The 15478-nt window shown below is 31.6% G+C and overlaps 2 protein-coding genes across 3 annotated transcripts in view; both read left to right on the forward strand.

Moving 5' to 3' along the window:
• Positions 1 to 9518, forward strand: part of LOC114345634 (pickpocket protein 28-like) — a 39679-nt gene extending 30161 nt beyond the window's left edge. For both annotated transcript variants that reach the window (XM_028296441.2, XM_028296436.2), the window contains 2 exons: positions 1519 to 1711; positions 9193 to 9518. In XM_028296441.2, coding sequence (XP_028152242.2) covers positions 1519 to 1711; positions 9193 to 9472 — 473 coding nt within the window. In that variant the 3' untranslated portion in view covers positions 9473 to 9518. The remainder of the gene's footprint in view (positions 1 to 1518; positions 1712 to 9192) is intronic.
• A 5596-nt stretch (positions 9519 to 15114) lies between these two features.
• The window catches only part of LOC114345651 (pantetheinase), a 35054-nt gene continuing 34690 nt past the window's right edge, over positions 15115 to 15478 (forward strand). The window contains exon 1 of the mRNA XM_028296450.2: positions 15115 to 15287. Coding sequence (XP_028152251.1) covers positions 15222 to 15287 — 66 coding nt within the window. The 5' untranslated portion in view covers positions 15115 to 15221. The remainder of the gene's footprint in view (positions 15288 to 15478) is intronic.

Here is a 15478-nt window from a genome sequence, read left to right on the forward strand (position 1 = left end):
AAATTGATTTTTTGCAATTTCGTATTTTACACCCTTTCCTTAAAAATCTCTCCGAAAATACTAAAGATACGAAAAAAATAATAAAGTACTAAACTGTAGCTTTATTAATATTTAAAATTTCCTATGCATAGATTTGATTTACAGTGAATATTTACCGAGGTCGAGGTATAGCTGTTTAAAACTTCTATTTACGAGCAAACACCCCCTTATTCGAGCCTTTTAAATGCACCCCACTTAAAAACTAAGGGATCTTACGAAATTGAATTTATATAGTCTTATAGCTCTTCAAAAAACAATACAAAATCATTTACGACAAAACTTTTTATCACCAAATTCTAATATCTATTATCAGTTTTTTTCGAAAAATTCTAATAGCCCGCTTGGGAGTGTAATAGAGCATTTTCAATGTACCTATATAATACTACAGAATCTGACATCGATCTCGATGAAGATGACTAAAAAACTATTTGTAGTTGTATGTGTATTTGTAAATTCGTATTTTTGTGTAAATAAATGTTTTTGTACGTAATTTTACTTTTTTTGTACAGATCTAAATTACTTGCAATAATTACTTAATAAAATTGCAATGTTATTAAAGATGGTTTTTTAGGGTTGAAATATTATGACGTTATATCCTAAAGCATAAAGGCCGCGTCCCACCATCAAATAATTTGATCAAACTGGTTTGAGCAAACTGAAAGTGACAGTTAGTGACGTCACATCCTGAGTGTTCATTGTGGATAATAATGAAAAATTTTAATTTTAAATTAAGTACAAACAAGTTAGACAACTCAATACAAAAAATTTGATCAAACTGGACTGATAGTGAGAGCACAGATTTTTAGAATTTCAAAAAAACTGCAATTGTGACGTCACTTTGACGTACTTCCGGAGTTTGTTCAAACTGTTTGATCAAATTATTTGATGGTGGGACGCGGTCTTAAAACAATCACTATTTAACCAATCAAACCCAAATTTTACCAATACGAAAGTTTACAATGTTTTTATATAATTTTTGATAATAAGTGGTAGTTTACACCCCCAAAAATAATCAACGCCCTTGAACATGATATAGAATATGAAGTACAGGGTGAAATGATCCTAATCCCAAATTTTTATGCAAATCGATGCAAGCCGAAACCATTCTTTTAGGATAAATAAATTTTTTATATATAGCTCCAACAACGGTGGTTTTAAGGGTTGAAATATTATGATATTATATCTAAATAATAAAGCAATCATTGTTTAACTAATAAAAACCAAACGATGACCATATTAAAGTTTAAAATATTTTATAATCTTTTACAATTAGGGGTACTTTTTACGCTTAAAAAAAAAACAAAAGCGTACAACGGCTCAATATAGAAAATGAACTAGAGGGTGAAGTGAGCCTAATCTCAAATTTTTGTACTAATCGATGCTGGACGAAAAATTGCGAGGTTTTGCCATTTCTTCAGCTTAATTTCCTGACCTACAGTCTTTTCTTCGAAAAACCTATAAATCTTTAATTTATTTTAGGAGAAATTAAAATTTTGGAAATTAATACTGATCCAAAGGGCTTCAATACCCATTGCCATTGCTTACCTCTATGTACCCAGCTACACTACCAAGCAATTACATCTACATATAACTGGAAATGGAAAGAATATTTTCTAGCAAATAAAAAATTACAACGAATGTTCAACTACACAGACAATGGACTAAATGCAGTGTAAGTATAAATAGCCCAGTCGGGATACCATTTGACCTTGCATTAGGAGCTGGCCCAAATTTTATTTTTCTAATCTTTAGGGGGGGTTAATAGTAGTATAAATTTAAAATCTCGACTGAATTTGACCTTTGAGTTAGCCGCCATCTTGATTTTAAACGACAACCGTTTTTGCTCAATATCTCCGCCATTTTCAACTTTTCGACAAAAAATAAACTCAAATTGTTTAAAATACGATTTTCTATAATTTCGTTTATTACAATTTTTTTCGTGCGGTCCATATTTTTCGAGTTATGGAGAAAAACAGTGACAGTTAAAGCATAATTATTGATTTATTGAATTATCTAGTTTATTATTACTTTTACAACAAATTTTAATCAATACAAAAATGAAGAGAATTAAATTTTGTACAATTTTGATCTCTTTAATTTTTTTGATAAAATCAATATTTAAGGTAGTACGTATGCGGTAAAGGCGCGAGCGTAAGACCCGATTGATTTTAAAGCATTTGTTTTTGTTCAATATCTTCCCCATTTTCAACTTTTCGACAAAAAGTGTAAGGACTGAAATTGTTGCAATTATGATTTACTACAATTTTTCGAGAGAACCAGTGGCGGATATAAGAGGGGGGAATGGGAAAATTCCCCCCAACGGGGTCCAAAATAAAAAAAAAATTGTTAAAATATTAAAATATGTTAGCTTAAAATTCAACCAATAAAACCAGGTAGTCAATAAAATTAAGTGAACTTATGCATATAAGTTATTATTTATGTCTTTTATGTACTTAGTTTGGTTGGTGTTTCATTGGAAGTTTCAAAAATTGTATAAAATATCATTCTCTTTATTTTTGTTTATGTACAATTATGTGGTAAATTTAATAATAAATGAGACAATTCAATAATTATGCTTCCCCTCCGCTTCCACTATTTTCCTCCTTAACTCGGAGAATATTGATCGCATAAAAAATTGTGTAAAAGAAATTGTAGGAAATTGTGTTTCCAACAATTTTAGTTCCTACCGTTTTTGTCGAAAAGTTGAAAATGGCGGAGATATTAGGCAACAACGGTTCTCCTTTAAAATCAATATGGCGGCTAATGCAACCGCGGAATTCAGTCGAGATTTTAAATTTACACTACTATTGATCTCTCCTAAAGGATAGAATTATAAAATTTGGGGCAGCTCTAAAAAAAGATTCAATTCAGTAATTATGCTCCCCCCACCACTTTTTACTATTTTCCCACTTAACTCGAAAAATATCAACCGCATGAAAAAAATTGTTAAAAAAAAAGAAATTGTAGGAAATCATATTTGGAACAATTTAAGTTGACATTGCTACAAAATCAATAAGGTCTTATGCTCGCGCTATTATCGCATAAATACTACCTTAAATATTAACTTTATCAAAAAATGAAAGAAACTAAAATTGTGTATAGAAACATTTTTGTCGTAAAACTAACAATAAACGAGATAATTCAATAATTATGCTCTATTTATATATATAACTGTCACTATTTTCCGCTATAACTCGTAAAATATCGATGGCATAAAAAAATTATAAAAATAGAAATGATAGAAAATTACATTTTCAACAATTTTGGTTGTTATACTTTTTGTCGAAAAGTTGAAAATGGCGGAGATATTGAGCAAAAAAGGTTCTCGTTTAAAATCAAGATGGCGGCTAACGCAATGGCGGAATTCAGTCGAGATTTTAAATTTAGACTACTATTTAGCCCTCCTAAAGATTAGAAAAATAAAATTTGGGGCAGCTCCAAATGCAAGGTTAGGCCTGTTATTCGTCTAACCCGACTGGACTAAAATCCAATTTATTATAATTTAACTAAGCTATTCAAATGTCAACGCATTTCAAACAGAGAAGTCTTAAACAGAGTAGGTCAAGGAGAAGGTGACTTAATCAAGATGATAAAAAACAGAAAACTTGAATATCTCGGGCATATAATGAGAGGTAGCAGATAAAGGATGCTGCAGTTAATACTCAACCGAAAAATCGACGGAAAAAGTGGAATTGGTAGGAAGAAATATTCATGGCTCCGAAACCTTCGTCAATGGACTGGCTTATCAGTAGAAGAATTGTTACATGCCGCGTAATTGTGTAAGATCGAGGACGATATCGGCAAATCGTCATGGAAGCTACCCACGCCTAAACTTAGGCACGGTACTTAAAGAAGAAGAAGATTCAAATGTCCATTTGACCAGGATGAAACACAATTTGGCTTCAGAAATGGACTGGGAACGCGGGACACTCTCTGCACTAAATACATTATTGACCACAGGCACGTAGCCAAGGGAGGGGTCCGGACCCCACGGATCCCAAAACTGTCTCGGCTTTGGTACCAAATACCAAGGCAGCAAGTTTATCCACAAGTCATTATTTTTTTTTTGAAAAAGTAAACGAAATTACTATTATTTTTTACTAGGATTATTTCTATTTTTGTTCAGTGTACGGATCAATTTATATCCAATTTAAACATCAGATTTACCAAAAACGATAGTATTCTTCTTTTCTATGGAATCCTATATTTCGTTAGTAGTCACTAACATCGCCAGGGACGCTAAAATGATATTAAAAATATAATGGTGAAATTAGGTATTAAATAGAACTTATTACTAGGGTGAGATTGTCGTCATATATGTAGATTTTATATCTTACCTTAGTAAGTTGTTTTTAATACCTAATTTCACCATTGTAGCTTTAATATCATTTTAGCATTACTGATGATTAGTGACTACTAACAAAATAGTATAAGAGCTGTGAGACATTTTTGAGTAGGTATTTTAGGCAACCTGAAAATTTTTCAGGTGACTCTTCTATGATAGCCTAATACAAAAATGCCGGTCTGGCTGGAGGGTAGCGGTTATTTTCCCCAAAAATCCCCCCCAAAGTTAAAAAAGTGTAAAAATTGTTATTACAAAAAATATCATTGATATGACTTGAAAGTAAATTTAAATATTTAAATATAAAGAAAATAAGCAGGCCAGGCGATGATTTGAGGGCGATTTTAACTCTGCAAGATACTTGCATGGGCGCCCCAGAATTATTTTCAGGGGGTGCATCTGAACTTCAGAAGATTTCATCTGAATCTGTACATACTATTAACGAGTATAACATATACAACTATACATGCATAGCTATGTACAAATGTACATTCCTTTCCTGACAGGGAGGTGCAATTGTTATTTTGACAGGGTATTTTTAATTTTAAAAATAAATATTCTACAAAAGACAGGTTTTTTTGGTGAAATTTTGCAATTGCTCTGTGATCAAACAAATTACGCGTACATATAAGTGAAAACCGCTATAAGTAAGCAGCAGTGTGAGAAAGAGCGTATACCGATAGCTATTTGCGTCATCTGTTGTAGTTGAGTGAGTCCCTTCGCTCGAGAAAATCACGTGACTTGGCCATATCCATGTTGTTGTGCCTCGAAACGTTAGAATAATTATTATATATATTATAGTTTTTTAAGTAATTTTTCTTAATTAAACGAAAATAATAGGTACTATAGAATAAATTTTGGAAATATTATAGAAAAAGACAAATTTATTATTATAAATATATAGGTAGAAAATATAAAACTATAAACTAAATTAATTCGGTGTCCGAATCTTGTACTTCTTCTTCATACTCCTCATCTGAGCTTAAATGTTCCATTCTGTTCTTCTTCGTCAGACTCCCCTCGAGACTCAGATTGCTCTTCTACATGATCTGTAAATAGTTGTAATATGTATTTAGAATTAATTAAAAATTAATCAGTGATTAATTAATTGAGTTGCTACGTATTCTCTGTCCTTTTATACGGAGTCGAAGCCTGGACAATCACGGGCGCATCTGAAGAAAGACTTACCATTGTTGAGATGTGGTGTTATCGAATAATGTAAAAAATATCATGGACACAACACTTAACAAATACGGAAACATTAAGAAAGATGAAAAAGCAAAAGAAATACTCAACACTATGAAGGAAAGAAAAATGAGCTAAAATAAATATTCATTCTCTTCTCCTTCGTCAGACTCCCCTCGAGACTCAGATTCTTCTACCTGATCTGTAAATAGTTGTAGTATGTATTTAGAATTAATGAAAAATTACCAATGCTTAATACTTTTCCTTATATAACCAATCACATTACGTTTTTTATTTCCTAGTGTAGGTATGACCAAAGTAGCTCATGTTTCTTTTCTTCATAGTGTTCAGTATTTTTTTTGTCTTTTTCATCTTTATTAATGTTTCCGTGTTTGTTACGTATGTTTATGATATATGTAACATTATTCGATAACTCCACATCTCAACAACGGCAAGTCTTTCTTCAGATGCGCCCGTGATTGTCCAGGCTTCGACTCCGTATAAAAGGACAGAGAATACGTAGCAACTCAACTAGTTAATCACTAAATAATTTTTAATTAATTCTAAATACATATTACAACTATTTACACATCATGTAGAAGAGGAATCTGAGTCTCGAGGGGAGTCTGACGAGGAAGAAGAGAATGAATATTTAAGCTCAGCTGAGGAGGTTGAAGAAGAAGTACAAGATTCGGACACAGAATTAATTTAGTTTATAGTTTTATACTTTTCTACCTATATATTTATAATAATAAATTTGTCTTTTTCTATCATATTTGCAAAATCTATTCTATAGTACGTATTATTTTTCTTTAATTAAGAAAAAGTTACTTAAAAACTATAATATATTATAATAAATACTCTAACGTTTCAAGGAACAACAACATGGATATCGCCAGGTCACGTGATTTTTCTCGAGCGAACGGACTCGCTCAGCTACAACAGAGGATGCAAACAGCTATCGGTATACGCTCTTTCTCACACTGCTGCTTACCTATAGCACTTTTCATTTATATACACGCGTAATTTGTTTGATCACCTGGCAGTTGGAAAATTTCACCAAAAAAACGGTCTTTTTTAGAATGTTTATTTTTAATATTAAAAAATACCCTGTCAAAATAACAATTGCACCTCCCTATCCGGAAGGAATGTACATAGTTATGCATGTATAGTTGTGTCTTTTATACTCGTTAATAGTATGTACAGATTCATATGAAATCTTCTGAAGTTCAGATGCATCCCCTGAAAATAATCCTGGGGCGCCCATGCAAGTATCTTGCAGAGTTAAAATCGCCCTCAAATCGCCTGGCCTGTTTATTTTCTTTATATTTGAATATTTAAATTTACTTTTAAGTCACGTCAATGATATTTTTTGTAATAACAATTTTTACCCTTTTGTCTAATTTTGGGGGGGATTTTTGGGGAAAATAACCGCTGCCCTCCAGCCAGACCGGCATTTTTGTATTAGGCTTACATGGAAGAGTCACCTGAAAAATTTTCAGGTTGCCTAAAATACCTACTCAAAAATGTCTTACAGCTCTTGGACCAAAATATAGGATTCCGTTCTACATTCCGATTCCGTACATTCTATCTTGCACTTAGTAAAAGTAATTTGAATTTTTTAAAAAAATGTAAGTTTTACATGGTTAATAGTTATTTATGATATAAGTGTTAAAAGTACACGTTTAAGGCACGCATGTGAAAGTTTGCAGAATGAGTGAAGCGAGTTCTGCAATTCACATGAGTGCCTTAAAAATGTACTTTTTAACACGCATATCATACAATATTTTTTCTACAAACGTAATTACAGGACAATATCTACAAAAACTTTTTTACTTGAACTTGACTGACATTCCATTTTTATATTTTTTTGACATTACATCAAAATTGTCTATACGGTCAATACGAACTGCAGTGCCTTAAAAATTTTAAAGCATTTTTAACGCTCGTATGGAGTGCTAAAAATTGCATTTTTAACACGGTTGTAGAAAAAATATTTTAAATTTAGAAATATTTGTCCGCAGATTGCTCGTTTACACTGTACACAAAAGTTTGTTGTCATTATTCTTAGACGGCTAGGGCATAAGTAGCATCGTAGCATACTGTCCGTTTTCTTTTGATAGGATTATTCGGTTGAGAAACTGATTGTCTATTTAGGATTTCGTTTATATCCTGTCGAATATTGCGCCGTAACTTTAATATGGTTAATCTTTTACGCATCTATGACTCAGCAAGGCTTTTGTCCAAATAAAACATAAACTGAGAGTGGAAAATTGGCTTCCTGTTAGTTTTGCGAGAATTATGGAAATATACCACATATGATTGATAGTACTTATGTTTATTATCCCTTAAAAACACACACAGTATCGTATGCATGGTAATATTACGGTTGCTACCATGGACCGATTTTGTCAATTCCTTCACATAAACATTTGTAAGAGGTAATCCTCCGGTATCGAAGTTTTTGCCAAGATAGGGACTGGCATCAATCATATATTTGGAGAATGAATCGTAAAGCCTAGCAATCTTTCTGCTTGTACATAGACGGCTTATGTTACTATCGTTAATACTAGTGCGTCGTAATATTTACGACAGTGTACCTAATTGACACAAAATTTAACTGACGTTTCTACACCAAGGTTACACTAGTACTAAAGAACTCTGGAACCCAAGTTCTTAGGATTTTCCGTTGCTCAGAAATTAAGCAGAAAATAATTTGGCGTCGTATATTTTAAGAGTATTAGTATTCTACGGTTAAAATAGTTTTTTTCAAATTTTTCATATGGATCTAAAATTTTTTTAATACCTTACCGCCCAATCGGACAAAAAATTTGAGTTGTGTTTGGACCCCCCTCAAGCACATTTCCTGGCTACGTGCCTGATTGACCATAGAAAAATTATACTGACGTCTTAAAAGAGCACACGATAGAGAGGCGTGACAATAACTTATGGAGGTCTACGCTCAGCAGAGGATAATTTGGACTTTTCAGATAGAGTAGATAGAAACATAATGTATATTTTTCTACACTTGATAAATAAGACTTTTTGGCTTGTCAATGGCAACGAAAAGTTGACGTTTACTGTGTCCCGTCACTTTATCGCTCTAGTGCGGTAAAGTTTGATTTTACGCTCGTCGTCCGTAGCAACCGTACAACCATACAATAGGGCTTTTCATTCACAGTAATTTGTTTCGAGCTTCTATCATATGTTGTATAATTCGTGTATATTAATATTATACACGGATTATACGAAATTTGACAGAAGCTCGAAACAAATGACAATCGATGAAAAGCCCTATACAAACACATTGAACATCCAAACTGAAAGATATAAAAGTTATTGTTATGACTTTATGACATTATAATGACAGATATAAAATAGTAACAATAAAGTTAATGATTTAAAAATATGTAGTTTCATTTTAGTATGTGATTGTAGAAAAAATGTTGTGTGTATGCATTACAAGCGCAAAGTGACATTATTGCTTTCGAGTAGTAACTCTTATTCTTACTCTCAAGCAATAATGTATCACTTTTCGCTCTTAATTCATAAATAACTATTATGATGTCAGAAAGTTATTTCATTGTTTTGTTCATATCGTTTTTATCAATTATATTTTCTTTCAGGCACTTCTCATCTTTAAAGATTTTCTTTAAATCAGAGCAGTTTCTGTCGCACGAAAAAAATGAATTGTATGGTATATTTGATTTTATTTCAAATTTCGGAGGTCTTCTAGGTCTTTTTACAGGATTTTCTCTCCTTACATTGGCAGAAGTTATTTATTACCTCTCGCTAAGGTTATGGTGCAACAAGAGATTGTACAATGACGTATCTGGACCATCAGATGATGCTGAGCCTAAGACAAATATAAACAATTTACGAGATTTAATGGAACTGGGATATTGAATTTTTTTTATGTTTCTTGCATAACAATAAACAATTTTAAAATAAATATTAGGTTTTGTTTTATTTTCCTTAAGGGGATAGGCGCAAACTTTCGGCTCCAATGCTTCTTAAATGGGATTAATTTTTTTCGAATCCTGAGAAAACTCATAGGTATTTTTGAAAAAATAAACGCAGAATGAAATATTACATTATTACCGAGGGTCGAAAGTGCCTGAAAACTTCTATGATGTTTATTTTAATAAGTTACAGGGGTGAAAAAAAGTGAAAATTTAGTGTGATTTTTAATTTCAAATATCACTTTCAAAAGAAACTTTTTATTTATTCTAATGGACTTTAGGCCCTCGGTAATAATTTGGTCTTTCATTCTGCGTTTAAAATTTTTAAAAATATTAGTTTTTTCAGGATTCGAAAAAAATGAACATTAAAATTTTCAAAAATATTTATTATGGGCCATTCCACGAACATACGCCTGTTTTGGATTACTTCGACAATGAATATTTTACTGTGCCACATAAGAAGTACGAAAGTAAATGGCGCTAATAATTATTCCAATAAACAACAATGTAATTTGCAATTTACTTTCGTTCTTCTTATTTTGCACAGTAAAATATTCGTTGTCGAAGTAATCCAAAACAGGCGTATGTTCGTGGAATAGGGTATAGTTTTTTCAGGATTCGAAAAAAATGAACATGTCCGTGGTGATATTTTCCAAATCGAACATTCGCTAGCTTTATCATACAACGCACTCAGTCGAACAAAGTGTGCTCACAAGACAGTGACCATTTTAAATATTTGACACAGCTTCAGGTATATTTTGAGTTGTTTATTAAATAATATTGATAGTGTATTTGATAAATAATTGATTTAAGACGTCAGATTAATCAAAAGTTATTTATCGTTTATTATTTATGGATGATCCAAGCACAGAATACACCAGGGTATATTCTGTGATTTAAGTATTTTGTTGTTGAATATGTTCAAAATTTAACCAAGCGTTCCATAGTAACAATATATTATTAAAAAATAATTTTATAAGTTTTCCTCTTTTCTCGATTAAGTATTAGTTTTTATTGTATAGTGTATAAATTATTATAATCACTGAATAGATAGGTAGTGAAAAAATATATTAATTAACTGAATAAATTAATAAATTGTAATTGTCTACTGATTTGACTTTTAAATATTATCTCAAAATAAATTTATTTCATCGAATTATTGCGTTAATTTCATTAAAACACGAACACAATAAGATACATTTGAAATAAATTAGTAAAAAATATCTAAATATTAGTTTATTGCATGTTTTATAGTATATTATAATGCCATATTAGAAGGTATTCTATTTTTCCGCACGCCGTGCGAGAAAATTTACTTTTACGCACGCCGGTGCCGTGCTAAAAGTGCAACCTTTGGAAACGAAATGCGTGCGTGAAAGTGGCTCTTTTAGAACGGCCGTAGAAAAAATCAATTTTGCAATAACTATAGTAAAAATTAGTGTACAACTTTGAAATTTTGGCCAAATGAGGGTTCTTTGGTGCTTAATATGTGATAAACATTTCAAAGCGATTCATTCAATTGTTTAAATTTTATTCAAATTGTTTATCCCAGAGAGCATTTTTTTTGCAATAACATAGGTCAGGAAGAAATGATGTTAGAACCACATTCCATAGATGTCAAATTAAAGGGCATGAGCTATTTTTTCAACTTGGTTTAAAAAAAGTGTATAAAAATGCATTTATTGGTAATAAATATTTATGCAAAAGTATCGGCAATCTTTCCTTATAAACTTTTTATTTTTTATATGATAAATTATATACATTTATTACAATTTTTTATCAATTATTATATAAATATCATTACTTGGTAGTTGTGCACCTAAAACAGGGTAAACAAATAGATTTTTTTGAAAAAAGTTATTCAAAAAATTTTTATTGAAAAATTGACGATACTTTTGCATAATTATTTATTACTAATAAATGCATTTTTATTCACTTTTTTAAACCACTTTGAAAGTCAGCTCATGCTCTTTCATTTGACACCTGTAAAATGGTTCTAAAATCATTTTTTCTGACTTATGTTATTGCAAAAAATGCTCTCTGGTATAAACAATTTGAATAAAATTTAAACAATTGAATTAATCGCTTTGAAATTTTTATCACATATTAAACACCAAAGGACCCTCATTTGACACAATATTTAAAGCTGTACACTAATTTTTACATTAGTTATTGCGAAATTAATTTTTTTGCAATTTCGAACTGTTTTCGCAATTATACAGTGAGCACGTAAAAGTTGGAATAAATTCATTTTCTCGAGAATGGACGATTTTGGAAAAAAATCCCAAAACAGGTAAATTTTTATGTTAAAATTACGACTTACTGGCATATACATCATACTAGTGACGTCACCCATCTGGGCGTGATGGCGTCATCGATGATTTTTTAAATAAGAATAGGGGTCGTGTGATAGCTCATTTGAAAGGTAATTCAATTCTTTATTCAATAATATAAACATTAACATAATTATTTATACAGTGTGTCCAAATTTTTTTTTAAATTAAATTTATTTACATAAAAAGAAGAATGTGCGTAATTTATTTAATTTAAAATACATTTTACTGCTATCAGAAAACAGGAAAAAATGTTTATTTGGCAAATAAATATTGTTTTTTGCTTAAATTCAATATTAAAGCCGCCACCCACCAACCTCGTGACAGTTTGAACATTTAATTTAAGCGAAAAGCAATGATTATTTTTCAAATAAACATTTTTTTTTATTTTTCTGAGAGCAGTAAAATGTATTTTGAACTAAATAAAATACATACATTCTTCTTTTTATGTCAATAAATTTAATTAAAAAAAAAAATTTTTGGGCACCCTGTATAAATAATTATGCTAATGTTAATATTACTGAATGGAGAATTGAATTACCTTTCAAATGAGCTATTACACGACCCCTATTCTCATTTAAAAAAATTATCGATGACGTCATCACGCCCAGATGGGTGACGTCACTAGTATGATATATATGCCAAAAAGTTGTAATTTAAAAATAAAAATTGACCTGTTTCGGGATTTTTGTCCAAAATCATTCATTCTCGATAAAATGAATTTATTCCAACCTTTACGTGCTCACTGTATATATTAACAATAAATGAGTAAGTTTATCAAACTTTCTAATACACCATTTTAAAGCTTTTTTCATACTCTCGAAGATGTTTGTACTAAAAAAACCATAAGTTTCCCAGTTTTCCATTGATTTGAAAAAAAAAACGGAAAAAATGCCGTTTTTTGACACTAAATTGTTTATAAATAAAACTGGCCGTCAGATCCTACGCAGAAAATAGTAACAATTTGTTCTTATAGGTATTACCTGTCGAAAAAACGCTTCAGTACCCTGGCTGTTGAAGTGTCACGAACAGGGTATATTTTTTCCTTACACTGGCCTACGTGTTTTCGCTACTGCAATATCGACTTGAAAGCTGGACATCGAAGCAAGAACACATAAATAAGGTACAGTCATTTGAAATGTTATATTACAGAAGGATGCTTAGAATAGCATGGGCACAGAAGAAAACGAACACGGAAGTATTGCGAGAAATGAATAAAGAATACGAAATAGTAATCATAATAAAAATAAAAAAAGTTACAATATCTGGGACACGTAATTTTGGGACAGCGTATTAAATGCTAAGACTGATAATACAGGAAAAGATAAGAAGAGGAAGAAGTATCATGGCTGAAGAATTTAAGGGACTGGTTTAAATGCAGTTCTATATAATTCTTCAGAGCAGCGGTACATAGAGTAAAGATAGTGATGATGATAGTCAACCTCTGATTAGGAGACGGCACTTAAAGAAGAAAAAGTGCTACATAACGCACACCCATTGTACGCCATACATAGTGTGACCAACTCCAATTCAGTCGAAGCCGGGACAAGTCTGAAAAAAATACCTGAAATCCGGGACTTTTCAATGGAAATCGGGCCATTTTTTTTTCAGAAGACGATAATTAAAATACAGAAACGAAAAAAACTAAATCATTTTGGTTTTCGTAGAACTATACCACGATATAACATGCATGCGTTTTGGATGTGGTATTAGTATTACACTCTAGAAACTGTCGACTTTTTTTCGTCCCACCAATTCAGCTTGATGTGAATTCTTAAGGCGCATTTAAATCAAAGCGAACACGAACGAACGAACGAATTCGTTCGTTAACTTTATTGTATTTGTACAGCGAATTGAGCACGACCGAACGAATTCGTTCGCATTCGCACATGTTCCAACCGATGTCGGTAAGTGAGCGAATCATCAAAGGAAATCGTTGTTCAATGTGGACAGTGGATAGACGGTAGCGAACGAATTCGTCTAGAAGTACTGATTTAATTTATTTACAAACATTAGTTTGAGAGGGTTGTTTATTGTGTAGTTGTGAAAACATAATTTTGCAATATGGAATATGCCTATGAAACCCAAAATCGAAGCTTTATAAAATAATAAACAGAAAAACTGATGCTTGTTTTAACATTTCTATAGGAATGGGTTGTGATGTCTCTGAACTAAAAAAATGAATTAGCTTTTGGCATCATTTAGACGAGAAAGACAAAAAGAGGGTTTGAAGTGGTTTGCTTTTAAAAGCCTAATGTTTTTATTGGATAAATTTCATCCCAGAAACACTAATGAGGTAACCAAATCAAATTAATTGCTAAAATTAATTAAAAGCAAATATATTTTGATACACCAATTTTACAATTTATTATTTAAACATAATATAGTCATAATATCAAGAGCAAGTAACTTTTTCGAGGAAGAATTTTAAGAAAGCTGGTTCTTTATTATGTTATTTTCTAAGCTCCCTCAAACAGCGTATAATACTTGCTACCTGCTATTTTTTACGCTATTATTGTATTAAAATTTACCCAGCAAGAAACACGAAAATAAACTTAAACACAATGTGTGACTGGCACTGTCCCATCTTAAAAACATCTGCGGGCAATATGCACTCCCGATCATCAACGAATGCGAACGTTCGCATCAATGTAAATGGCCCTACTTTGTAGCGAACGAATGACCAAGCGAACACCTACGAATTCGTTCCTTCGTTCGTTCGTTCGTGTTCGCTTTGATTTAAATGCGCCTTTAGAAAACTAACGTATTCAAAATTTCAAAATAGAATTTTACCAAAACGTTGAAAATTCGGATGGCCCGGAAGCCTTGTCCAGGACGCCGGGACACGACTTCGTAATTCGGGCCATGTCCCGGATTTTTCGGACTAGTTGGTCACACTAGCCATACACCTAGTGCTTACAGATTAGTGCCTTCGATCATGTGATAATGGATGGAATTTGTGGGCAGAGTGGACATTTTTCCCAGAATTCCTAACCCTTTTTATAGATAAGGCATTTCTGAGAGATTTGTTACGATTGATTTATTTATAACTAAATTTATAAATTGTGTAAATAAATAATAAACATTTTCAAAATGCCTTATGAAACTAAAACGTTTAATTAAGTACCCTTCCTTGGAATCTAAGACCTTTATATTTTTCAATAATTTTCCCCTCCAAATTCATACAAAATATGTGACCTATCAGAATCCTTGCTAATAAAAGTTACGCATACTTTTCGGAATTATCTGATGATTAAATTGATATCTTACTGATAACGGAAAACGGTGTATCTGTTTATATAATATCAATAGTTACACCTTAATCTAAATTTAGTGTGTGATTTTGCCAAGACACGAGTCATGGCTTCAGCAAATTTATATTTGTGTACTTTTATAGTAATTTCCATCTCTCAAATATGTGTAGGGGTGAGTATTTTTTAAAGTTCAGTGTTATGTCTTAGCTATTGTATCATTTGTTAAGTAGTTCCTTTAACCACAGGATATTGAAACCTGTTTTATAGCGTTGTACCGTCCCTAATCGCCACTCCTTTCTATTGTGGCAGTCTTCTGCTCTTAAATTTCTTTCCGACGCGACATCTCCTTTCAAATGCCCTTTA

The sequence above is a fragment of the Diabrotica virgifera genome, chromosome 2, assembly GCF_917563875.1.
Source record: "Diabrotica virgifera virgifera chromosome 2, PGI_DIABVI_V3a".
NCBI classification, from domain to species: domain Eukaryota; kingdom Metazoa; phylum Arthropoda; class Insecta; order Coleoptera; family Chrysomelidae; genus Diabrotica; species Diabrotica virgifera.